Source organism: Perca fluviatilis, chromosome 9 (genome assembly GCF_010015445.1).
Source record: "Perca fluviatilis chromosome 9, GENO_Pfluv_1.0, whole genome shotgun sequence".
NCBI lineage: Eukaryota > Metazoa > Chordata > Actinopteri > Perciformes > Percidae > Perca > Perca fluviatilis.
Window position 1 is genome coordinate 17343971 of NC_053120.1, and position 25399 is coordinate 17369369.

At 40.3% G+C, this 25399-nt stretch overlaps 1 protein-coding gene across 1 annotated transcript; it reads left to right on the plus strand.

Annotated features, from left to right (window-relative positions):
* The first annotated feature begins 194 nt into the window (after nucleotides 1–194).
* kif14 (kinesin family member 14) lies at nucleotides 195–25120 on the plus strand. The gene is made up of 29 exons (XM_039812333.1): nucleotides 195–1525; nucleotides 2207–2461; nucleotides 2630–2717; nucleotides 2876–2974; nucleotides 3215–3267; nucleotides 3377–3407; nucleotides 6431–6538; nucleotides 6680–6796; nucleotides 7199–7317; nucleotides 7777–7949; nucleotides 9076–9223; nucleotides 9802–9865; nucleotides 10055–10239; nucleotides 10565–10667; nucleotides 10838–10995; nucleotides 11152–11299; nucleotides 11497–11643; nucleotides 12241–12373; nucleotides 12931–13024; nucleotides 13184–13325; nucleotides 13723–13829; nucleotides 15990–16090; nucleotides 16386–16616; nucleotides 19637–19824; nucleotides 20279–20431; nucleotides 21496–21618; nucleotides 21807–21881; nucleotides 23284–23437; nucleotides 23994–25120. The coding sequence occupies exons 1-29, from the start codon at nucleotides 480–482 to the stop codon at nucleotides 24356–24358; spliced, it is 4908 nt and encodes a 1635-aa protein (XP_039668267.1). The 5' UTR covers nucleotides 195–479; the 3' UTR covers nucleotides 24359–25120.
* Nucleotides 25121–25399: the final 279 nt, after the last annotated feature.

Consider the following 25399-nt stretch of genomic DNA (forward strand, 5'->3'; position numbering starts at 1 on the left):
CAGTGTTCTACTTTTAGAAAGGAAAACATTAGTAGCACCAAAGCCGGTCTACGGATATTAGAAATTCTTTTTTTAACTGGGCTACAACCTCTCGACTGGCTATTATAATCTTGATTATGCTGCCACCCAGCGTCAGTCTCGGGTACCTACATGTCGTGACCATGGTGTGACGTAACGATTTCCGAGAATTCAGCCAATCAGCTGTCACTGGCGGAGACGATTTGAAATTGAAGCGGGCGGAAGAGATGAGGGGACAATAACAAACAGAGGGAGCTCTGTTGCCTGAACACTAGCTAGCTACTTGGTTTTTATTCTAATGGATTTATATTCACGTTTAACCAACATACATGCGTCCGTCTTACATATTTTTCATGCCGTCTATTGTGGGTGGCTAGAGCAACCGGAGTGAAGTTGCCGTTAGCTAACGTTAGCCGGTGAGCTCATTTCTCAAGTTTTTTTGTTTTAAGCAGCAGACTGCCATGTCGTTATTTAGTGTACAAGCGAGGAAGCATACGACTTATTATGACCATCTAATGTCAACATCATCATCATCATCCAGGACACCGGGCAGAGAGCGCCTGGCAGAGAAAAAAGCGACGGACACAACGGGAGGCATAACATCCGGAGACTCTACGTGTGAAATCAGCAGGTCATCTGATAAAAGCCGAAACAGGACTTATGTCATCTCTGCGCTGTCAAAAAGCGGCGGCGGGCAGCAGACTCCTTACCGTAGCCGACTCACTCTGCAGAGGAGGTCAAGGAGGAAGACGGGGTCTGAAAAGGCGGAGATAACGATGGTTGAAAGCAGCCAGAATACCACACCAGCTCCGGAGAAGAGACTGACCCTGCAGCGCAGGACCAGGACTCCGTCAATGGATAAAAGCGCACACGGGAAGCGTGAAGTTAGCGGCACTGGCATGCAGCCAACGCCGAAAATTCTCAGTGAACCAAATGGTAGAGCAGCCGGTGTGTTCCGATCTATGAGTTTAAGAGACACTGCCTGTAAGAGCAAAGGAAAAGAAACCGCTGCTCCTGTGCAAACACATGGAAGGCTGGCGCACAGCAGAACGCCCTCTTCTTCTACCACAAGTAGGCAGCTAGAGGACCAGGCCCAAACCCCTACCAAAAAGACCCCGTTTGAGAAAATCGCCGCCAAGAGAGACGTGTTCGAGAGACTGGCAGGGAAAGACGCTCCTAAACCAGTGGCAGTCAAATCTGCAAGTCTAGAGAGGCCCAAATCCCGAGCACAGCAGGCGGAAGACACGAAACCTGTCCCAGCTCACCGTGTCAACAAGGCGTACACAGGTGTGCACAAGCCAAACGCAGCGTTGCAGGTGAGAAAGAGATCCGCCTCAGTTCAAAAGGTGGACGTGACCCAAACCAGGACATCCACCCCTGCTCCTGCTCAAGCCCCTACCGAGCAGCTCCTGTCCCGTCCCAGCGAGGCTCCGAAGCAGCACGATTCATTAAAGATGGAAAACAGCGCAGTGACCGTTGCAGTCCGTGTACGCCCTTTCAATGCCAGGTTTGTAATGCAGTATTTGCCTAAATTGACGGGTAAAGTGTGCAGGAGTAGATTATGTCCGTCAGCATTTAAGAGTCTGGGTCTCCAAAGGTTACTCATAATGAGTTAATCAGGCCCTGTGTGATTGAACCATTCTTTCATTTGGATGCAAGGAGTGGAATAAAGTGTATTCTGGACATACAGAGACCATGCCTTTTGATTATTTCTCAAAAACTAAGGGCTTTGACAAATGAAACACATTACAGGAGTATAGCAATGTATTTTTACAACATGATTTTAAGTGTTCTTGACATTAAATGGAAAAAGAGTCTGTTTACCCAAGTTGAGCTCAAACAATTTTCCAGTTCCAGCTTCTCAATTGTGAGGATTTGCTGCTTGTCTTTGTCTCTTGTGGTAGTAAACTTAATATCTTTGGGTTTGGGAGTGTTGGCCGGACAAAACAGGCAATCTGATATGCTCACCTTGGCCTTGAGAAAATTGTGATGGCCATTTTCACTAATAACAGAATCGTCAGTTGCAGCCTTACACCACAGAGCTGGAAAAGGACCTTCAAACTACAAACAATACACATGTTAAGGTTATGGAGGTGCTCAGATTTACACTCAGGAAAAATAGTCTTTGTAGTAAAAAAAATAAATAAATCTATTTCTGGAATAATTCCTGTTCTGCTCTGTGTTATAGGGAGAAGGCGGAGAAGGCATTGCAGGTCATCTTCATGAATGGTCAGGAGACTGCTGTCCAGCATCCGGACTCCAAACAGCGCCACTCCTTCAACTATGACTTCTCCTTCTGCTCGGTGGATGAGGGTGACCCCACTTTCGCCAGCCAGCAGACGGTGTACGAGACTCTGGCACAACCTCTGCTGCTGAGGGCCTTCGAAGGATTCAACACCTGCCTGTTTGCCTACGGCCAAACAGGCTCTGGGAAGTCGTACACGTGAGTATTTTGGGTTTTAGTTTATCACAATGAACCTTACATCACTGAAACTTTTCCCCTGTGCTCTCTTCATTTCTTTGCTTTTAAAAAAACACACTGTGTAAATTGGGATGTGTATTTTAAATTGTGATCAGTCAACCGTCAATGTTTGAAATCATTGTTGTTTAGGATGATGGGCTTTGGAGAGGAGGAAGGGGTAATCCCGCGATTTTGTCAGGAGCTTTTTTCTCGATTGCCATCCATGGAAAATGAAGAGGTAAAAATATATCTTTGAATGATTTACTGTATCCCTGGTTGAATGCTTTTAACTTATGTTATACACTTAAGACTTGAATGTGCTGTGTACATGAAGTATAACGTGGATCTTTTTTTTTTCTGTGTTACTTAACTGATCAATGTGTTGTTGTGTTTCAGGTCAACTGTCATGTAGAGATGAGCTATTTTGAAGTGTACAATGAGAAGATCCATGACTTGCTGGTGACCAGAGATGAGCCAAACCAAAGGAGGATGCCCGTAAGTGGTACATTTTCAGATAAACCAGCTACTTTGCTTGTTGGAGAATGTAAAGTTCTTGTAGTTTCCTTTTTTTTAATTCTCTATCAAGATAACATAACTAACAAAACTGTTTTTAGATGCACTGTTGCCCATAATGCTTAATGCATTATGCATACAACTTTGTATGGTCATTGGTAAGAATGAATAACCTAAGAAAATGCACAGTCAAGATAAAGCCCAGCTGATTTATGTTTCCAGCTGAGGGTGAGGGAACATCCTGTTCATGGTCCCTATGTTGCTGAACTCACTGCGTAAGAAAGCTTTTCATTTTGTTTGCTATATTTCTCTTCAATAAAGGCCAAAAGAACATTCTTGAATTGTGGGATTTGCAGAATTGCTCACTTTGTTATTTTTCCACAGGAATATTGTGAGCTCTTACAATGACATTCAGGTAAGTTGAAACGGCTATTTTCTTCTTTTAGATCCTTGGCCTTTAGCTGATGCTCTTAAGAACTGCTTTAACCCTCATGCCCTCTTCGGTCATTTTTGTACATTTTTCTCAAGTTTTTTTTTTCATTTCGTGATCATTTTTGCTGTGTTACTTCTTATGGCATGAAATTTTGTAGGAATCCTTCTTTTCAGTCAAATTTTTTAAATCCAGTGTTTTTTACTCTTACATGTCTTTTATACTTAAATGATTCATTTTGTACCCTCTGGACACCTTCGAGGCAAAAATGTCCACGCACACAAAAACTGTTATTAAATCATCATCATATCAATATTTTTTTCTGCTTTTTTTTCATAAATCACTTAAACAACTTCTTACCTAATCAAAACCACCAAACATTCAATCATTTTCAGGATTTTAACCCTTTAAATGCCAGTTTATGTATTTGAAGTATGTCACTTTTTATAAATAAAAACACAAAAAATGATTTTTTTCCCATATAATGAATAATATGTAGATGGGGCTTTGGTGGTGATTAGAGGCTTGGATATGTCAAAGATAAGCAACAAAACTGATTTGATTGCATTAGTATTTTTTATGTAATTCCAGATACTCCCTCTGGACACCTTCGAGGCAAAAATGGCCCCATTGACTTCCATTATAACCACATGTTTTGATCTCACTGCCTTTACAGTATAAAACCATGCATTCTGTAATATCAGCATTTCATTTGGAAGAAAACTAGTCATATTTGACATTTTTAAAGTATTTCACCAGATTCAACCATTTTGCCCTTGTAGGCCGATGCATGAAATTATAGTTATATTATGGAGCTGTGTGTGTGTGTGTGTGTGTGTGTGTGTGTGTGTGTGTGTGTGTGTGTGTGTGTGTGTGTGTGTGTGTGTGTGTGTGTGTGTGTGTGTGTGTGTGTGTGTGTGTGTGTGTGTGTGTGTGTGTGTGTGTATGTATGTGTGTGTGTGTGTGTGTGTGTGGGTGTGCATGCATGTATGTATGCATGTCTGTGTGTGAGAGAGAGTTTGTGTAAATCTGGGTGAAAAAAGGGCTTCTTTTGAAGGATGCATTTCATGTGTCTTTGAAGACGTGCTTGACTAAAAACATTGTTTCCTGCATTAGTTGTAAACAGAACCAACTATTAGTGTGTTGATGCACCTGGCTCTAGAGAAGGAGAAAGACCTGGAGCAAAGAGAAGGAGCCTTTATCTTCCAGCCAACTGCAGGACTCATCTGAAGATGACACAAGTTTCTGGAGTCTGACAAAATGGTCAGTGGTGTCCTCCAACTCTGTGAGTGCCTCTAACCCTTCCTCTGAAAGTGGAGAGGACACTGAAGATCCTGTCCATCCTAACATTGAATGGACAGTGAAGAATTGGCAAGTCTGGTCTCCATCTAATACTGAGACGGCCGCGCAACATTCAAGCACCGACCGGCATGATGTCAGAGCCCAGCGATATGCCATATCAAGAATCCATGATGTGGCATCCTCTTTCCACCTTTTCTTCACTCTTGACTTGATCCAGCTGATTCAGGAAATGACAAACCTACACGGGAGGTGTTCAATCTCAGGATGGAGTGATGTGGATGCTCAAGAGATTTGAACATACATGGGACTTCACACCTGGCTGGTGTGTACCGGTCCAAAGGGGAATCCACCCGGAGCCTGTGGGATGTCCATAGTGGGAGACCAGTCTTCAGGGCCACCATGTCCCACAAACCATTTGAAATGATAAGCGCCAGTTTACAGCAAATGCAGGAGACAAATGTTTTTATTCAAGCACGTCTTCAAAGACACATGAAATGCATCCTTCAAAAGATGCCTTTTTTCAGCCCTAAAATGATCATTGCTTGCTTACAGGTTTACGCAAACTCTCACACACACACATAACACACCAACACACACACACACACACACACACACACACACACACACACACACACACACACACACACAGAGCTCCATAATATAACTATTATTTCATGCATCTGCCTACAAGGGCAAAATGGTTGAATCTGGTGAAATACTGTAAAAATGTCAAATATGACTAGTTTTCTTCCAAATGAAATGCTGACATTACAGAATGCATGGTTTTATACTGTAAAGGCAGTGAGATCAAAACATGTGGTTATAATGGAAGTCAATGGGGCCATTTTTGCCTCGAAGGTGTCCAGAGGGAGTATCTGGAATTACATAAAAAATACTAATGCAATCAAATCAGTTTTGTTGCTTATCTTTGACATATCCAAGCCTCTAATCACCACCAAAGCCCCATCTAGATATTATTCATTATATGGAAAAAAAATCATTTTTTGTGTTTTTTGTAATAAAAAATGAAATACTTCAAATACATAAACTGGCATTTAAAGGGTTAACATCCTGAAAATGATTGAATGTTTGGTAGTTTTGATTAGGTTAGAAGTTGTTTAAGTGATTTATGAAAAAAAAGCAGAAAAAAATATTGATATATGATGATTTAATAACAGTTTTTGTGTGCGTGGACATTTTTGCCTCGAAGGTGTCGAGAGTAAGTTTTTTTAAGGAGGGCATGAGGGTTAAAGATGCAGTAGGTAAGACTTAGAACTAACTTTCTGTCATATTTGCTGAAACTGACCCTATGTTCCAGTAAAACTCTATGAAGCTGGTAATAAAAAAAAAAACCACACTCATTCTCCCTTGTGGGGGGAGGGGCTTAATTTGGGCTTTATCCAGGGGAGTTGTCGATGTTCAAATTCTTTGGCTAAGTCCTGGATCTTCACAATCCTACTTACAGCACCTTTTGAAGTGAAAGAGCCAATCAAGGTTCACTGTCCGGTAGACTAGACCACCAGTAAATACAGACCTCAACGTTTGACTGAGTATTAATGCCAGTGCAGTGCAGGAACAACATGGGGGCAAGTGCTGAGCGTCAAAGATAAATCAAAAGTCTAGCATAGAAAACAATAATTCTGATGATAACCACGAGAGATTTCACCCTAAGAGATTCAGTCATAATTCCCGGTGTCCTTCTTTAGGGTTGGCTAAAGCTGGGCAACAAGCAGAGAGCCACAGCAGCTACAGGAATGAATGACAAGAGCTCCAGATCTCACTCCGTCTTTACCCTGGTTATGACCCAGACTCAGGTATGGCCTCTCAACTTTACTGGATGTCACACATGACACGAAATGAAGGTTACCTTATGAATTCTTAAATATTTATAAAATTGTACTGTGTAACTAATTTGGGATATCGGTTTTTTTTTGTCTGTGTGTGGTTGTGTACAGACTGAGTTTGTGGAGGGCGAGGAACATGACCATAGTACCATCAGCAAGATCAACCTGGTGGACCTGGCAGGCAGCGAACGCTCAAACTCTGCCCAGACAAGTGGAGATCGACTCAGGGTACACAGAAAACACACACTAAATACAAGTACAAGAGCATACCTTTGGATAATATACAGTTTATTAAAAATACACTTACACAATTGTTAACAACTGAGACACGCACGCACACACACACACGCACACACAATTATTGCTCTTCAGTTGTGAGAATCAGCTTTTCTCCATTTCATATCCTTATTATTTGAATATATTTGTTTTTTTGTATTGTATAATAAAATACCATATGAGTCAGTTCATCTTCCTCAATTGATCAATGGGATTTCGAAAAGTTTGGTTGTATTCAGACCCATTTGCTCATTATTTGGTCCTTGATTTACCTCGCAGGGGATGCTTTTTACATTGTCGTAAAACAGCATGTACTTTAAAACAAGAAATGCCAATTTGACTGTGTCTTTATAGGAGGGTGCGAGCATCAACAAATCCCTGCTTACCCTGGGAAAGGTCATCTCTGCCCTGTCAGAACAGGCACTGACCAGAAAGAAGGTCTTCATACCGTACAGAGAGTCTGTCCTGACATGGTGAGAGATCTGCTTGTACACATATAGCTGTTGTAGAACACATTGGTTATATTTGTGTGTGTGTGTGTGTGTGTGTGTTACAGGCCAAAAGTTTGGACACACCTTCTCATTCAATGCATTTCCTTTTATTTTCATGACTATTTACATTGTAGATTCTCAAACACACAACTGGTCCCCACTTCCATGCAGTATATATGTGCTGTGTTATACAGTATATGTACATCTGAGATAGACTTCTATGAATAAACAAAGACAATCCATGCATATACAGACTTTCACAAAACTTATAAAATGGATTATATTAACTGAAACTAATTGATTTATAGATGTGGTAAATTGTATAACTGAAAAGGCAATCTTACCAAACATTCACATTTTCTCTGACTACAGTAGTTAAGTAGATCTCATTTCCAATTAAGAAGGGTGGTCCTGACCATATCCCATTGTTCTCTCCCGCAGGCTGTTGAAAGAGAGCCTCGGTGGTAATTCCAAGACGGCCATGATCGCCACACTGAGCCCAGCCGGCAGCAATGTGGAAGAAAGCCTAAGCACTCTGCGCTATGCCCAGCAGGCCCGCACCATCATTAACGTGGCAAAAGTCAATGAGGACACCAGTGCCAAGCTCATCAGAGGTCAGATGCTCAAAATATCCACATTCTAAAATCTCTGTGGGACTTTGGCCTCAATTAATTTTTTATAAGCATTTAAAACCCATTTATATACAGCAGCCTGTATATCTAAATAGTACTTATACATTGTTTTATCATTGTGTTTATGCAAAGCTGTCTGTACATGCCTGAATCTCTCCAGTTGTCTGTAGCTGGGTTTTCACTGATATTGGCGCATACACTTACCATACACTTACTGTTGCCAGCTGTGAGGTAGAAGGTGAGTCCTTGGCCACCACTGACTGTAAAGAAAACCAAAATGTCATGCGTATGAACTGTGGAGAATGTGACGCAGGACTAACAAAACCCCTTCCTACCTTGAGCGAACAATTTTGATCTTTTAAAGAGTTTTTTTTTTTTTTTTTTTTTACTGTGCTATACAGCAGTACATCATGTTTTTCTTTATGAACCTGAACAATGCTAACAGAACCTTACAGTACACAATGATGTTTTAAAGCAACCGAGCATATATTTGTTTCTGTCAATTTGCTTCATCTTCTCTCTGTTTTTATCTCACTGTCTCTGTTTCTCTTTCTTTAAATCTTTAAGTCTGTCTGTCTATTTGTGTCCTTCGCTCTCTCTTCTTTCACACATACCCCCCTGTCTGCCCATCAATCCATCACCAGCTTATGCACTACCCAGTTCAGTTAAGGCCTGGCCCTAACCTTGCCTCCAGGCCATGTTTATGCACTGTCAGACACACATGGTGGCTAGCTGTCATGCAAGTATTATTTTTCATAAGATGATTGTGCCGCTGTTTGACATTATCAGCACTAAGGGGAGCTCTTGCTGTGGATTTCTCTTGCATCGCCTGTCCGTGTGTGAAATGAAAAGTTAATATGACTCAACCATTACAAATCAGGTCAATGTTGCTCAGTAAATTGTCTTTAATAAGTGTCATTGTTTGCCTGTTCACTGACAAAATTGGAATATTTCTGTAGCCTGAAGTTACGGCTTAAACACTTTCAGGACTTGTAACTCCCTGGAATTTCAAACTGACTGGTATTCATTTAAGTGTATATTTGCTCTAAACTGCGTTTATATATTTAAATTTTACAAAGCATTTTGGATAAACTTTGTGTGTTTTCAGAGTTGAAGGCGGAGGTGGAGAAGCTGCGAGCAGCCCAGACGAGCTCCCAGGGCATCGAACCTGAGAGGGTCCGGCTGTTCCAGCAGGAGATCTCCGGCCTGAGGAACAAACTCTGTCAGCAAGAGAGAGAAATGGTTGAGGCTAACCGGTCAGTATTACTACAATAATTAGAACTTTTTTTTACTTCATTTATCTGACACAACAGACCCAGATATTAGGAGTCTCCTTTTTGACATGGGCAAAGTAAAAGCTGTAGCAGATTTCCCAGGTTTAGAGAACCCTAGTAGCAAAGTGATTCTTCATATGTTTTTGTTCTGTATTATATGTGCAGATATTTACATATGTTTGCATGTTTTTATTTATACTGTACGTACATATTTTTTTCTTTTTTCTTGCACATACTCTTTCATATATTTTATTTATCAACCATTTAAAATCTGAAAATGGAATAATACATAAAATAAATTCATTCTCATTATCTGTTTTGTTGGAAAAAAAGCGCCATATTCAAATATTTTCCTTTTTTTTTTTAAAACAAAACAAAAAACAACAAGAAAGGAAACTGAATACTCATGATAAACAAAACTATTTTGCAAGGTTGATGTTTTCCTTTTTATCAACTTTAGCCTATGAGAAGGTTTATAAGTGATTGAGTAGGGGATACATCTGAGAGGGTCATGGCAGAATTTGGTCTGAGGGAATTTATTTTATCTTATTTTCTGGCAGGGCATGGAGAGAGAAACTGGAGCAAGCTGAAATCCGCAAACGTGAAGAGACCAAAGAGTTGCAGGTAATTGTTTCTGAGCGTAACTATTTTGACTGTGTCAAGGGGCTCTTATCTACTCTGTCCAAGAGACAGGAGAATAATCCTTTCACCATGCTGACCCTAAAAGTTTAAAGTAACCAACCCTGAAACAAGCTGTAATGTTCACACGCTTATAACAATGTGTGAAAGAATAAGCTTTGTCTTTGTTTTCAGAAAGCAGGCGTGACATTCAAAGTGGACAATCGTCTACCTAACCTGGTGAATCTGAACGAGGATCCTCAGCTGTCTGAGATGCTTCTCTACATGATCAAAGAGGGTCGAACCACAGTGGGCAAGCTCAAGTCTGAGTCTCGGCACGACATCCAGCTGACAGGAGCCCTCATCGCGGACCAACACTGGTAAAACAAATCACCGGAGGGCTTTGAAAATGCTAGTGGCAGGACTGATTGTATTTTATATAAATGGTAAATAGTATGTTGTCTGTTTGCAGTCTTGTATGTGTGCTTATTTGACAGAGGCTCCCTATTGCAATGAGATATTTCTGTACAGTGAGGTTGGCACTTATTAATCGTGATTATTGAGGAACAGAATATGTTTTGCTTTTCTTATCCATCTAACCATCTTTTTAATCTAGCTATAATGTGCTTTCTTTCTTTTTTTTTTTAGCTACAGCAGGCATTTAACGTAACAAAATTATATATTTATTTCTTCGGTTTGTTTTAGTGTCATAACCAACATCCAGGACACTATCAGCATCACTCCAACAGAAAATGCCAAGACCTTTGTTAATGGAAACCTCATATCTGAATCCACTGTCCTACACCATGTAAGTAGTAAAGTTTAGCTTTATACTGTGGAGTAAGTTAAAGTACGAGTTGTGCAATGGCTTTCTTTCTGCTTATTTGTAATTTTTTTTATAGATTAAACTCTCCAAGTAAATTAAACATGTTTATTAATTCATTTAACTCTTCTCATCTTTATGTTTATGGTTACCAGGGCGACCGGGTGATTCTCGGTGGAGACCACTACTTTCGCTTCAACCATCCAGCAGAGGTGCAGTCTGGGAAGCGGGTGTCATGCTGGACAGGTGCAGGCGATGGCCAGAAAGACTTTGAATTCGCCAAAAATGAGCTACTCGCGGCTCAAAGAGCTCAGTGAGTGCAAAAGACCAGATAAGAAAAATCACAATATCATTATACCTGCCATCCAGGTCTTTTTAAAATGTTTTTTCTTTTTTAAGGGCAACATCTATTTGCACACACTTATAACCAAAATCCGAACTCCTCTTAAGCCATCTTTGTGTGTCCCAGGCTGGAGGCAGAAATTGAAGAAGCCCATTTGAAGGCAAAAGAAGAGATGATGCAGGGAATCCAGATGGCAAAAGAGGTCGCCCAAAAAGAGCTGTCTGACCAGAAGGCGCTTTATGAGGACAGGATCCGAGCCCTGGAGAGAGAGCTGGTACACAAACTTCCAATTCTTGTTTTTTAATGAATAGAAGGTTTTAGAAAAGTATATTTTCCTAAAACCTTGTGTACTGTTTTGCATTATTACAGAACCATCAAAGAGTTCTTGTCATGTATAATCTTTTCTATATCCTTACACCCTGTCAATTTGTGCAACCAATTCTTATTAATGCCAAAATATAATGTATTCAGGACGAGGAGACTGAGCGAAAGCTTCAACAGGAGTTGGACCAGCAGAGGGTTGCCAGCCAGATGGCAAAGCTGCAAATGGCCAAGCAGGAGCTGGAGCAGGAGGTGGACACCCACAAGAAACGAGTCCGGCTGCAAATGGAGGCCCAGGTCAGGACCCAGAACAACGCCTGGGAATGCTCAATTTACTTTTCACTTCAATGAAGTTCACTATTTTAGGTTCCTGGAAAGTTTGTTTGTGCTGGACAGGTTTTGTTTTGTCAATTTCCTTTTTAGATGTCTCTCTCACTCTCACTCTTTCACTCACACACAGAGAGTTGTCTACTCTTTTTATTAACCTTTTTTTTTTTTTATATTTGAATATAAACATTTTTACAGATCTCATTTATTGGCCTAACACTGATGGCTAATCTCCCTTTTTACTTTCTTTTTTTTTTTTGTTAAACCGATCTTATTTTTAGTCAGCTTTATGCATTTTTCCCTCTCTTAATCCTCAGAAGTCAGTCTATTGGAAATCTGGATTATTTCTGTGTAAATGACATGCTCTTTTTCATTTGCTCATTCCCACGATTTCTGATGATCTAAAATGAGCTTGAGAAGTTTATGGAAATATGCTGACCCCGGGTTTAATGTTTAACTGATGGGCCATTTGGGTTGTGTTTTGAGTCGCGGTGGAGCTTGGCTTTGGGCATACCGTCTTGGCCTGGTGGTTTTTAATATTGTGTACATTACCATGATACATTCCAGGCGATGGAGGAACACGGTGTGTGTCAAGCGAAGATTGTTGATGCACTGGAGGCGGAGAAGAGAAAGATCGCCAAAGAGCTTGAGGAGATGCAGAAGAAAAGAGCCTTAAGGCAAAATCACACTCCCCGAAAAGGTGAGAGCTTTCATGTGACTACTGAGCACATATTAGTCAGGATCCACAATGGCAATTCACACCCTATAAGCGGAGTTCCACATGTGTTGTCCTTTTACGGCAGAAAAATTGGAGAAAGAATTTGCTAGGGCCCAATATAAACACTGGATGTAACATCAGTGTAATAGGAGCAGAGGAGGAGCCAAAGAGGCCGTAACAAATCTAATCTAATTTAGTCCTTTATTGTGAGGTTATAGACAACTCTCATGTAGATGATGGTTATTCTATAGTACCACTATACAATGTATAGAAATAATTTAAATCTCTCTGACTTTTTAGTATTGCATGTGAAGTGTCTTTGAATAATGTGCTTGAAAATCAAAAGTTACAGTTAAAGTAGTATTACTATTGGTACTGTACTGGATAATCTAATCTAACTGTATTTAAGCATATAGGGTCAATCCTTTCCATCAATTGCTACCAAATCAGGCTGAAAGAAAGACCATCAAAGCTAGATGCTCTTTGACTCAGGGCTGTTGGTTGTGGTGAAGTTTATATGTTAAATTTCTGCACTTCAGTCTCTCCACAGTGGGGTGCCATGAAGTTGTCTCTGATGATTGAGGAAGCTAATAAGATCAGTGCTAAACTGAAGAAACACACAGTCTTCACCAGGTATGCAAATTCAAGATTGGGCCACAGTTTACATATGATTGATTTATTAGACAGGTTACAACCCCCATCAAGAATCAATAAACCTGTTGAGGTGTCAAGCAGGTATCATATTCATTAACATGAGCCACAAATCATTCATTTCACTCCACTCTGTTGTAGACACGAAAGCTCCGAAGATGAGAAACTTCAGCAGGGTGGTCTGCTACAGGTGCGGGTTCAAAACACAAAGCTGGGGATCTCCACTTTCTGGAGCCTGGACAAGTTCCAAAACAACATTGCTGCCATGAGGGAACTCGATCAGGTCTGGCCTTAAATCAGTTCTCATAATGATGAATAATCTGCAATGAGTAGACTCATGATTAAGCTAATAAACAAGTACCAGCAAAATGAGTGTGAAAAATCAATCATAGGAAGGGTGTGCATACTTGCTTATTTAATTTGATCAGTGCTCTAATAGCTGATGTATGATGCCTGTTGAGTGAAGCATATCCAGCCAGCCAGTCTGTTCCTCATTCTGCATACTAGAGTGTGACATCAGCTCAAGTGCAATTGCCAATTTCCCAGGCGTTTGACCTTATTTACGGTCCAGAATGGGTTGTTTTATGCCTGACAGTGGATGCTACCTCACTTTGCTGCGCTTTTCTCATTAAGTTGAGTAAATGAGACTGGGCATGTCAGCAATAGTTTACTCTCCGCAGGGGGATTCCACCTCTAAAGATGACGATGTGTTTTATGGCCCTGATGATGAGTGGGAGCAAGATATATCGGCCTCCTCTGCTTCCACCTCCTCCTTCTCACGCCGAAGGTAATTATCCAGCTCCTCCTCTCTCCTCCTATCCATCAATCCCTCCTTCCAGCACCTTACCTGTACATTTACATTAGATTTTGCAGACTGAATTGGTATTCTTATCCAATTACTTGAAATATGTAATTAAGCAAGTGTTCAAAGCACCTGGGAGGGAGAGTACAGGACTGTCCACCATACTGTTGTTTACCAGGGCTTGGATAGACTTAATACTTTCGCCTTACAGTGTGTGGATCTTAAACCCACAGCCCTCATGCTCAACTGAACTCACCTCCTCTTGCACTCTTTTAATGTGAACAATGTGTCAAGGCAATGGATGTACTGTATACGGAAATTCGAACAGCATGTGAATGGAACACGGAAAATCATTTTTGTCAAACTGTTTGGAAGATTTTGGTTATTTTCGCTCCTAGTTTCCACCAATGTGATTTACAACCTGGCACACATTTTTGACGTTCAACACATCCTTCTTTCTCTCATGAAAAGCTGATGTGAAGTTGCTGCCCACAGTATAGTTCCTTCTTTATTATGTTTCCTCTGATTTATTAATTTTGTTTCCTTGAAGGCCAGGCCAAGGGGTGTAGGAAAGGGAAAGGGCACTACGGGTACCTGTGTTTCAAAGTCTACCACACACACACACACACACACACACACACACACACACACACACACACACACACACACTACATGCAAACCCACCACCATTTTCCCCTCACATTGTTGTTATTCTTGTCAAGCATGTTTTATGGTGTTCCTGGTGGTGCCTGAACTACCAGCAGACTCAGCCAAATGACACATGGCACAGGCTTGTTCCTTCAGCCATTCTCTCTCTGACTCCATTAAACCCCAGCCTTATGGCCACAGTCATAGCTGTTTACTGACCTTCCTTCCAGGTTGTTTATAATAATGACAATGTTGCTGAACTCATTCAACCCCATATGCGTTAAACATGCATCCTTGCAAAATAACACCAAACCCATGTCCATTCCACACTTAAAATCATATTGCATTAACCATGTCCAGAGGTAGTTAGATAAGCACTGTCCACATTAAAAGCGGTACATGTAGTCTGTCTCCAATCCCCTCATTACAATGTCAGCAAAAAAACGTATAGAACTCCGATCCAGTAAGAAAATCCACACAAAGGAAAAACATTACAGGAAGAAACAGACTTTGAGAACACACTAAATTCTAGGGCTGGGACGATATGCTCTTGATCTGATTCTTTCACGATACATGGGTGCAGATTCGATTTGTATTGTGGTTTTAATTTATTGTGATTCTATAAGTGTGATTCGATAGTATTGAATTTTTCTTTAACAAAAACAAAAGTTGAATAATAATGTCTAGGGACAATGTATCATGAGACATTTCTAGAAACTAATTGTTTTCTAAAAAGAATGCACATCGCATGTCATGTTATTTAATTTGTAAAGAAGTACCTAACATGTATTTTCTGCTTTCGCTCTGTTTTGCTGGAAACCGTTATGATGTAATCGCCATTAGGGATCGACCAATGCTGTTTTTTCAAGGCCGATACCGATTATTAGTAGTTAATGAAACTGATATTTGGGACCGATATACATAGACAGTGAAAATGAAAATCTTTGAATCAAAATTTTTTGAGCACAAAACTTTGTTTAAATGCTTTAAGCAATTATTTAATAAATACACAGTAAAAGATAGTCAGATAGCGGTGTGGGCGGGACATTAAGTCAGACTCAGTGGTGAGTGAAACCGAAGCAGGGGGACAGACACAGAGCTGTAGCGGAGCCAAAGTAGCGCACTTTTTAATTAATGAACTAACTATCGGTTGTCAGGCAAATAAAACGCCGATACAGATAATCTGCAAACTGCCAAAAATGTTCCTTAATCGCCATTGGTGGAACGGTATAAACAAAAAATATTTAGCTGTATAATTGGTAAAAAAAATAAAATAAAAAATATTGATTCTGGGGAAAAGAATTGATTTTTAAAATCGTTGTCACAATACGCATTATTTTTGGTTCCCAGCCCAACTAAATTCATTCCAAATACACTGGAGCACCGAGTCATTCTGAATGAGAGTGTCCCCATGCCTAATACGTAATTATAAAAGTGAATCTATAAAATGTTGGCAGGGTACTCAACGGGTTTTGCTTCTGGTTTGTTTGACATCAGGAGCAGAAGCTTGTTGAAAAGCAGAAGAATCTCAGGGCGTCTCTACGAGATCCGGGTCCATCCCATTCAGAGCCTCCACAACAGCTCCTCACAGTCTGCTGGTAAGGAACTGAACAAAAATGACCTTGAATAGTTTCAGCTTTCTGATTGACTTCATATTTTGAATAGCCATTGTCACAAAGTGTTTTTAAACAAATTTAAAAGTTGTAAGGTAGAAGGGTTTTATCTGCACAAATCTTTTTGCAATGAATAAGTGTTTCTGCAAAGTTTCTATAAATACTGGGTGCTACACTTGGTTTTGTGACAAATCCATGTTTACTATGACACAGTGTTGTGATAATGAGGTCTAGTGAGGTCATGTCTGCACACCCCAACTCCTCACTGTGTCTGTCCCAGGCTTGATGGGTGTGGCCAAACCGCCATCCACCCATTTGAGTAGCTCAGACTCTGCCATGCCTGGCATCTGCAAGGAGCTGATTGGCCAGTCTGTCGCCCGTCTGCGTGGTTGTACTGGGACAGAAGAGAGCTTGGCAGACAGGTTGGTTTCTGATCTGCACCTGATGTATTCGGCAGTCCAAACCATATCTGACCTATACGACAGCCTGGATGACGACAGCCAGGAGAACGGTGAGATTCAACTTATAATTCAATCGTTTTTGAGCAGGAAGAGGAGCAAATAAATAAACAAGCTGATGCTTTTGTTTTAATATTCAATTAGTTACTAGTCAAAGTTGATAGATAACTACAGGTAGGGTAACAGCTAGAAAAAAATCTCTTTGCATATTATTTTTCTATGTAATTGTCTGACATTACGCACAAAGCATAGAAAAAATGTTCATGGTTTTGATGCCAATTCTTCCGTTAAAGGTGCCGTAGGTAGGATTGGGAAGATCCAGGACTTAGCCAAAAGATTTGAACATCGACAACTTCTCAGTCCCTCCCCCCTTTCCGCTAAAGCCCCAAACGGTCTCCTAAGACCCTCCCCCTCCACAAGGGAGAATGAATTTGTGTGTGTGAGTGATTGACGCACAGTTAGACAACCCCCCTGGCCCTGATTGGTGCATCTGAACAGGGAGTGGTGGATTTTTGCAAATTGCACTACAGGCTGTAGGTGGTGCCAGAGGAGCCAGATTTTTTTGTTTTATTACCTGCTTCATGTAGTTCTACTGGGTCAGTGTAACGGTCCGTGTAACACTTATCAGTTCAATTTTCTAAACACAAACGGACTTGGATTTGGAAAAACAGAAAAATGGGTTCAAATATCCAATTTTTCATTTTTTTCCCCGCCTTGACAAATTAAAAAATTGGATCTTTAAACTGTTTTTCCAATTTTCTGTTTTTATTCAGAGGATCAGAAAATTACAAAATTGCGTCTGGGCTCCAATTATTCAATACTGCAATGGTATTCTCTCCCTTGTTCCGCCTAGTTACGTCCCACCCCGCCCATGACTCGAGCACAGCAGCCAGACCTAAAGACAGAATGAGAATGGATTACGTGTTGTAAGTCGAATATACAAAAACATTCAGCGTTCACTGGGAGGTGAAACGCTTGTCAATATCCAGCACAGACTTGAATCAATATTGCATAGTGTCTATATTTAAAGTAAGTAAGTTTGGTCCTTTTAACTTAATAATTATCCAGCGTAGACATGACTGCCCTGAGTCTTCTTGAATGCCCGCTTAAATACATCCAGACACACCCACGATAATAGCCAACCAATCGTTGGTAACTAGGTGGAACGAGGGAGAGAATATCATTACAGTATTGAATAATTGGAGCCCCGACCAAATTCTTTCTGTTTTTCCAAATGTCAGTTTGTGCTTAGAAAATTGAACTGATAAGTGTTAACACTGGCCCTACTGGAACATAGGGTCAGTTTCAGCAAATATGACTGATGATGAATATTTGAAAACACTTAAATCTTTAAAAGAAACTAATTTGCAGACCATTCTAAAAGGCCCAGGTACAGTGCCTTGCGAAAGTATTCGGCCCCCTTGAACGTTTCGACCTTTTGCCACATTTCAGGCCTCAAACATAAAGATATAAAACTGTAATTTTTTGTGAAGAATCAACAACAAGTGGGTCCCAATTATGAAGTGGAATGAAATTCATTGGCTATTTCAAACTTTTTTAACAAATAAAAAACTGAAAAGTGGGCGTGCAAAATTATTCAGCCCCTTTACTTTCCGTGCAGCAAACTCTCTCCAGAAGTTCAGTGAGGATCTCTGAATGATCCAATGTTGACCTAAATGACTAATGATGATAAATAGAATCCAGCTGTGTGTAATCAAGTCTCCGTATAAATGCACCTGCTCTGTGATAGTCTCAGAGGTCCGTGTAAAGTGTAGAGAGCATCATGAAGAACAAGGAACACACCAGGCAGGTCCGAGATACTGTTGTGGAGAAGTTTAAAGCGGATTGGATACAAAAAGATTTCCCAAGCTTTAAACATCCCAAGGAGCACTGTGCAAGCGCGATAATATTGAAATGGAAGGAGTATCAGACCACTACAAATCTACGAAGACCCGCCGTCCCTCTAAACTTTCAGCTCATACAATGAGAAGACTGATCAGAGATGCAGCTAAGAGGCCCATGATCACTCTGGATGAACTGCAGAGATCTACAGCTGAGGTGGGAGACTCTGTCCATAGGACAACAATCAGTCGTATACTGCACAAATCTGGCCTTTATGGAAGAGTGGCAAGAAGAAAGCCATTTCTTAAAGATATCCATAAAAGTGTTGTTTAAAGTTTGCCAAAAGCCACCTGGGAGACACACCAAACATGTGGAAGAAGGTGCTGTGGTCAGATGAAACCAAAATCGAACTTTTTGGCAACAATGCAAAACGTTATGTTTGGCGTAAAGCAACACAGCTCATCACCCTGAACACACCATCCCCACTGTCAAACATGGTGGTGGCAGCATCATGGTTTGGGCCTGCTTTTCTTCAGCAGGGACAGGGAAGATGGTTAAAATTGATGGGAAGATGGATGGAGCCAAATACAGGACCATTCTGGAAGAAAACCTGATGGAGTCTGCAAAAGACCTGAGACTGGGATGGAGATTTGTCTTCCAACAAGACAATGATCCAAAACATAAAGCAAAATCTACAATGGAATGGTTCACAAATAAACATATCCAGGTGTTAGAATGGCCAAGTCAAAGTCCAGACCTGAATCCAATCGAGAATCTGTGGAAAGAACTGAAAACTGCTGTTCACAAACGCTCTCCATCCAACCTCACTGAGCTCGAGCTGTTTTGCAAGGAGGAATGGGCAAAAATGTCAGTCTCCGATGTGCAAAACTGATAGAGACATACCCCGCGACTTACAGCTGTGATCGCAGCAAAAGGTGGCGCTACAAAGTATTAACTTAAGGGGGCTGAATAATTTTGCACGCCCAATATTTCAGTTTTTTATTTGTTTAAAAGGTTTGAAATATCCAATAAATTTCGTTCCACTTCATGATTGTGTCCCACTTTTTGTTGATTCTTCACAAAAAATTACAGTTTTATATCTTTATGTTTGAGGCCTGAAATGTGGCAAAAGGTCGAAAAGTTCAAGGGGGCCGAATACTTTCGCAAGGCACTGTATTTCTGTATCTGATTTACTGTGGTTAAACTGCTGTTATGGCTTGTTCTCCTGCAGTCTTTGTGTGTAACTTGGTGGCCCAGACTCAACTGGTCACGGCCACCACAGCCATAGAGAGTGCAGTGCTGGTTACCATGCAGTGGTTTGCCAGCGTTAAACTCTCCTCCAGCCCACTCTACACCATCGCTGAGGAACTCAAGAGCCAAGTTAAGAAGATGGGAGGATTCTTCCAGCTGCTCATTCAGGTAAACCAAAAATATCACACTGCGTTAAAGGCCATTCAGTGACATTACATTTGTGCTTTTACGGAGTACAAATTAGCTGAAAATAGTGTAGTTTGGACAGGGGGCAGCTAATCAAAAGGCAGAGCATTAATTGACGTGTCTTAGCTCTGAGCTGTCTGAGCTCTGTCTATGGAAATGGAAAAGCGGAGGGAATTCTCAACCTTGAGCCCCAAACAGAACATGAATATATGGAAAATAAATCCAAATTTCTTACCAGCTTCAGCGCCTTAACACACAATTTTCCTCTCACTTCTGATTTATTTATTTTTTTTACATTCTCTAGCATTTTCATTAATTTACTGACCCCTAAGACTACGCTGGCCATTTTGTTGGCTTGCTTGCATTGATTTACTGTAAAATCAATTTTAATTCAAAGTGTTTGTCTATTTGTTTGTGCTAACTTGATGTTGTCCAGGGTTGTGAATCTGAGATTACATCAATGGTGACAGAGGCACGGAGGAAGAGCAGTCGGTGCCTGGATGCAGCATTGCTTGCACTTGGCCACCTGGCGGCGGTGACAGGCATGCCGCTGAATGCTATGGAGCGGGGTGTCCAGGCCACAGGCAAGGTAACGCCACCATTAATACTGCAGCAGCTACGATCTCTGTCAAAGCTCTGGAGTCCACTGTAATCAAGCCCCCACTCTACAATACTTGAGAATGGAATATTAGCTGTGCGGATTTGGGGGGGATTATTGAGCTGAATAAGGATACAGCATGGTTGATTTATTGATGTGGTATTTTATTATGTTGTGTAAACGCCTGGTAAGGAAATGTTAGGATTTGTCAGTCTTTTGAAGGTGCACAGCATTTAGTGCACGTGGGGGCAGTAAAGGACATGGTAAAATTCTGTTATATTGTGTTTTGTTTAACACAGTGGTTAGCATATCAATGAAAGACTGCCAGAAATGTACCTTTTTTATTTATTTATTTTTAAATCCAATTTTTAAAGACTCCCAATGCTGTAGATAGTTTGCCTGTCAGGGGATCTCTGGGGAATGTAGTGTAAAAACACCAGAGCAATAATCAGTGAGAATCCACAATGTCAAAAAGCGGGGGAAAGGACTTTGAGATAAACCGAATAATTGTCCGGAACAATAAATGGGCCTATATTAGATTATTGCAGATTTATCGGAATTTGTGTGTACGATGAGTAACTTTGTAATTGTAGTACAGAAACGCCAAACCATGTTTGAGGTCATTTAGAAACAGTGTCCCCATAACATGGTTTGTCGACCAGAGAAAACTATCAAGTTTATTGTTACACTGTAAAATGTACCGCTTAATGTTTTTTGGTCACCATTCTTTAAAAAAATAAATAATAATAATCTAAGGGATCTGTATGTCAAGATTGTTTGTTTGTGTTATATTAAAAGAAAATACTGAGTATATATATATATATATATATATATATATAATTTTTTTTTTTTTAACTCAATATCAGTATGTGCCTCAAACATCCAATATCAGGCAGGCTATACTTCTCATACTCTGTTCTAAACCATCAGGGATATCTTGTTTGTTGTGTTTATTGTATGTTGTAGCTTTTGTTGACTGACTAGGGAAGTGGTATCAAAAATATGAAAATAAAAAAATATGATTCATATTGTTATATGATTTAAATCTTTTTCAGGAATCAGTTGTCATGTGTCTGCTGAGAGGGACGGATAAGGGCGTTGGCTCTCTCTTAGAGGAAAGTCTCACCATCACCAGTGAAATGCTGAGAGAGGCTCAGCTGGCCTACCCCAGGAACCCAGTAAGAACTCACTACCTGGCTATGTCATTAGTTGCAGGGATTTTGTCTTTTTGTTTTTAATTATCCTATCACAAAAGTTGTCATGGTTATATAACTTGATTTTGTGTTGATAATTTCCTTTCCGTAAAGGTGTACGTAAATGCTCCTAAAAGAAGGTGTCCTCATCGATAATCCATCTCTGCTTACAGGTCCTGCAGAGCCTAAAATCCAAGACGCTTGACTTAGCCCGTGCTCTGCAGAACTACATGCACTGCCATATCAGGGTGAGTTTCAGCAGCACAACAAACTACAAACTAAGAGTTATGGTATGAACTGCAAAATCAATTCACATTCTTTTTGATGTGGGGTTTACTAGGTAGTCGCATACTGTGAGAGAAATGATTCTTCCACTAGTCAAATTGAATTATTAATTTGTGTTTTATTTTTTATTTTTTTTATTTTTTCTTCAAGTTTTATTTGTAATTTAAAACTAGATTAGAAAAAACAAAAACAGGAACTTTAGCATTACAAATGGTCCAACTTAAATAATTTGATTAATGGCTATCAGCTATCAGCTATCTGCAGCTTCATCACAAAAACTACTGGTATTTGTTTGGGTAAACTGTGGCTGAAAGATAGAATACATGCCCAGAGAAGCTTCCCTGGTTATGTACAGGTTAAAAACAATCTTCCATCCTGACGCAGGTTTAAATGTTACAGATTAATACCCCCACACACAGCAGCCCTGTTAAAAATGCCACTCAGCCTTTATTGCTCCTGTAAAGCTCAATGCTCTGTAGGCTTATCTCTCTGCAGTTGCCCCTTGACGATCGTTCAGATAATGAATGTGTTGAACGAAGTGGCATCAGTCACAGCTAACGGGCTTGTTTGCCGTTATCTTAGCCACACAAACTAGCCGTTTTCTTTTGTTAAAACCATTCATTGACACATATAGGTGCAGGTGCATTTTGCCACCCACAATGTTATTGTGGTCAAATAAACCTGAGTTATTGCCTAAGGCAACTACTTTCATAGTGTTTTTTTTGAGCAAGGCATTTAACACAGGACTGCACTGGACTGTGCATGATCGTGGATGTAAACGCATCTGTAAATTACTTAATAGTTTGAAGCTCTTCAGAAAAGGGTGATTAGTGATTTAAATGTTGGTATATTGGTTATTTTATTTAACAAAATATAGGGACAAAAACTACCTAAACCTGCAGTAAATGGCATAGCCATCAACATTTTCTGCTGAACTGGGAAGGAGACCATTAGGTTTATGTCATAGAAAAGGTGTGTGTGAGTTGTTAACAATTGTGTAAGTGTATTTTTTTTTTTTTTTAAGATTATTTTTTTGGGGCTTTTCCCTTCTTTAATAAGTAGTGACAGTAGATAGACAGAAAAGGGGGAGAGAGATGGGGGATGACACGCAGCAAAGGGCAGCAGGTCGGATTCGAACCTGCGCCGCTGCAGGACTCAGCCAACGGGGTGAACGCTCTTACTGGGTGAGCTAGAGGCCACCCCAAGTATATTTTTAATAAACTGTATAATGTCCAATGGTATGCTCTTGTACTTGTATTTAGTGTGTGTTTTCTCTATGTAATTGTTGGTTGTGTGTTACATTTAGTACTGTTTATTTGCACTGTCTTGTATTCATTATTCGGGTGTGTTCATGTTTTCAAACAGGAGAGGGAGACGGACCCAGATGAGGGGGAGGAGGCGGCGGAGGAAGAGGCCTCAGCTTCCCATTTGCAGAAACTGAGGACTACAGTGACCAAGCTGTTCCAGCTGAACCAGGCCATCAGACAGCTGCATTCCTGTCTGTCCACCGCCCTGCGAGGTGAAGCTTCCGACATACACACAGCCCGGATGTTACGCATTAACACTAACTCCCCAGTGTAACATTGTATATCCAAAAGCACTAAAAGAAACCGTATGTCAAGAGTCAAAGCCAATTGCTTTTTGTCCTTTTACAATTTAAAATTCACAAAGATAAATAGCTGAATATTTTTAGACAATGTTTTGTCAGTGCATCATCATAGTGTACGTATAATGAACTGACATGCTGTGACAGCTCTGGGTTCATTGGGTGTTTTATAACCGCTTTTCCTGTGTCTCACCCAATCCAAGGGGTATGCAGTTTTATATTATGGCATACAATTCGGATTATTGTGTCTTAAGCTATAGTTTATTATTTTATTGCGTCATACCTATGTTTTTTTGGATAAATAATGTAGATTTTGAGTATAATAGTTTTGATGGTTTAACTAGCATAGTGGCTGGCAGCATGGGCAAATTAAGCATGAGCAGCATGAACAAAACCACCTTCCGCCACGATCAACCCGATTTTTGTTGTAGGTGTCACTATGCCTATCTGACTGTCGTCCTCCTTCCAGGAAAAGACCGAGACTCTAACCTCAGCAGCAGCAGAGAGCTGATCTCCTCGTCTGCCAAGGCTGTCGGTGAGCAGATCGCTGGTCTGTCCAAGGAGGGAGCACTGACGCCGTCCCTACAGCTTCCCTTTCTTCAGAATGTCATGGCTGCACGAGATGAGCTCCACTCTGCCCTGCAGTCCCTGTCCTCCTGCTGGAACCAACAGGGGGCAGGAGAGAGCAGAAGTTCTGCCGCTTCAGATAAGAGCACAGACGAGGAAATCTTGAGTAAAGAGACTCGCAGTGCTGTTAGAAATCGAGTCGTGAGTAAGATTGTGTACTCTCTCCCTCCTGGTGTGTCGTCCAAAGGCAGCTTACATTGGGTATGATTTATGCTATGTGTTTTTCTATATGATGTGCTCACATTATGCACGAATTACTGTAACATTTTAAATGCTGATACAGAAAAAACTTCTGCTGGTAACACCAAATGGGTCATAGGCATTTTTTGCACGCTCCGGTGTCACGTGCCTGGCATCACAGGCAACAATCACTGCAGAGACTTATCCAAGTTGCTAAAAAAATAAGTTATATTCAAGTTATATTACAAACTCTGCTTTCTAAATGTGAGCAATATCTGGATTTTTTACACAGCCTATTTTTTCAATTACAAAGAAAATAATAAATGTGGGAAAAATGATGTGTCTGTGTAGATGCTTCAAAATTTCAGCAATAATTCCAGTCATCGTGTCACTTCTTATATGGTGTAAAAAGCAGAGGCCGCCAAATTGTTCTCTTTTGCATTGTTTTAATAATTCAAACATGCATGATTTCAATATGCAGCAGCTCAGGTACAGTGTTTTGTAAAAAAAAAAATAGAAGAAATAATGACAGACTTTCTCCCCACTCTGTGCTGTATATGATTTCTCTCTTGAATGAAGGCATATTTTGTTCTTCCATTTGCTCATATATGTTGTAAAACGCGCTGCAGCTATTTGCACTCAGGAGAGACTTGTGTACTCTGTGTTTCTTCTTAATACATGTACTTTAACAAAACAGTATTGTATGTCCTTTGTATCACTTGGTAAAAGTTTGTATCTACAGCAGCTTGTACTTCTGCAATAAAATCACTTGGCTGAATTTGACAAAGACCCAAATCTTTGAAATTGCAGATTTTTTCTGTTAGTTGTTTAAATGTTAAACATGCTTATCAAAAACATTCATATACATATGCCTTAATTTGGTTACCTTGGAGTGAAATAGATACTGACAGTATAACAACGGTATCAAAAACATTCATATACATATGCCTTAATTTGGTTACCATGGAGTGAAATAGATACTGACAGTATAACAACGGTCCACAGATGTACACATACACATTGGTCTTCATAATACATTTTGTCCTTAGAATTCACACCCAGTAAGAT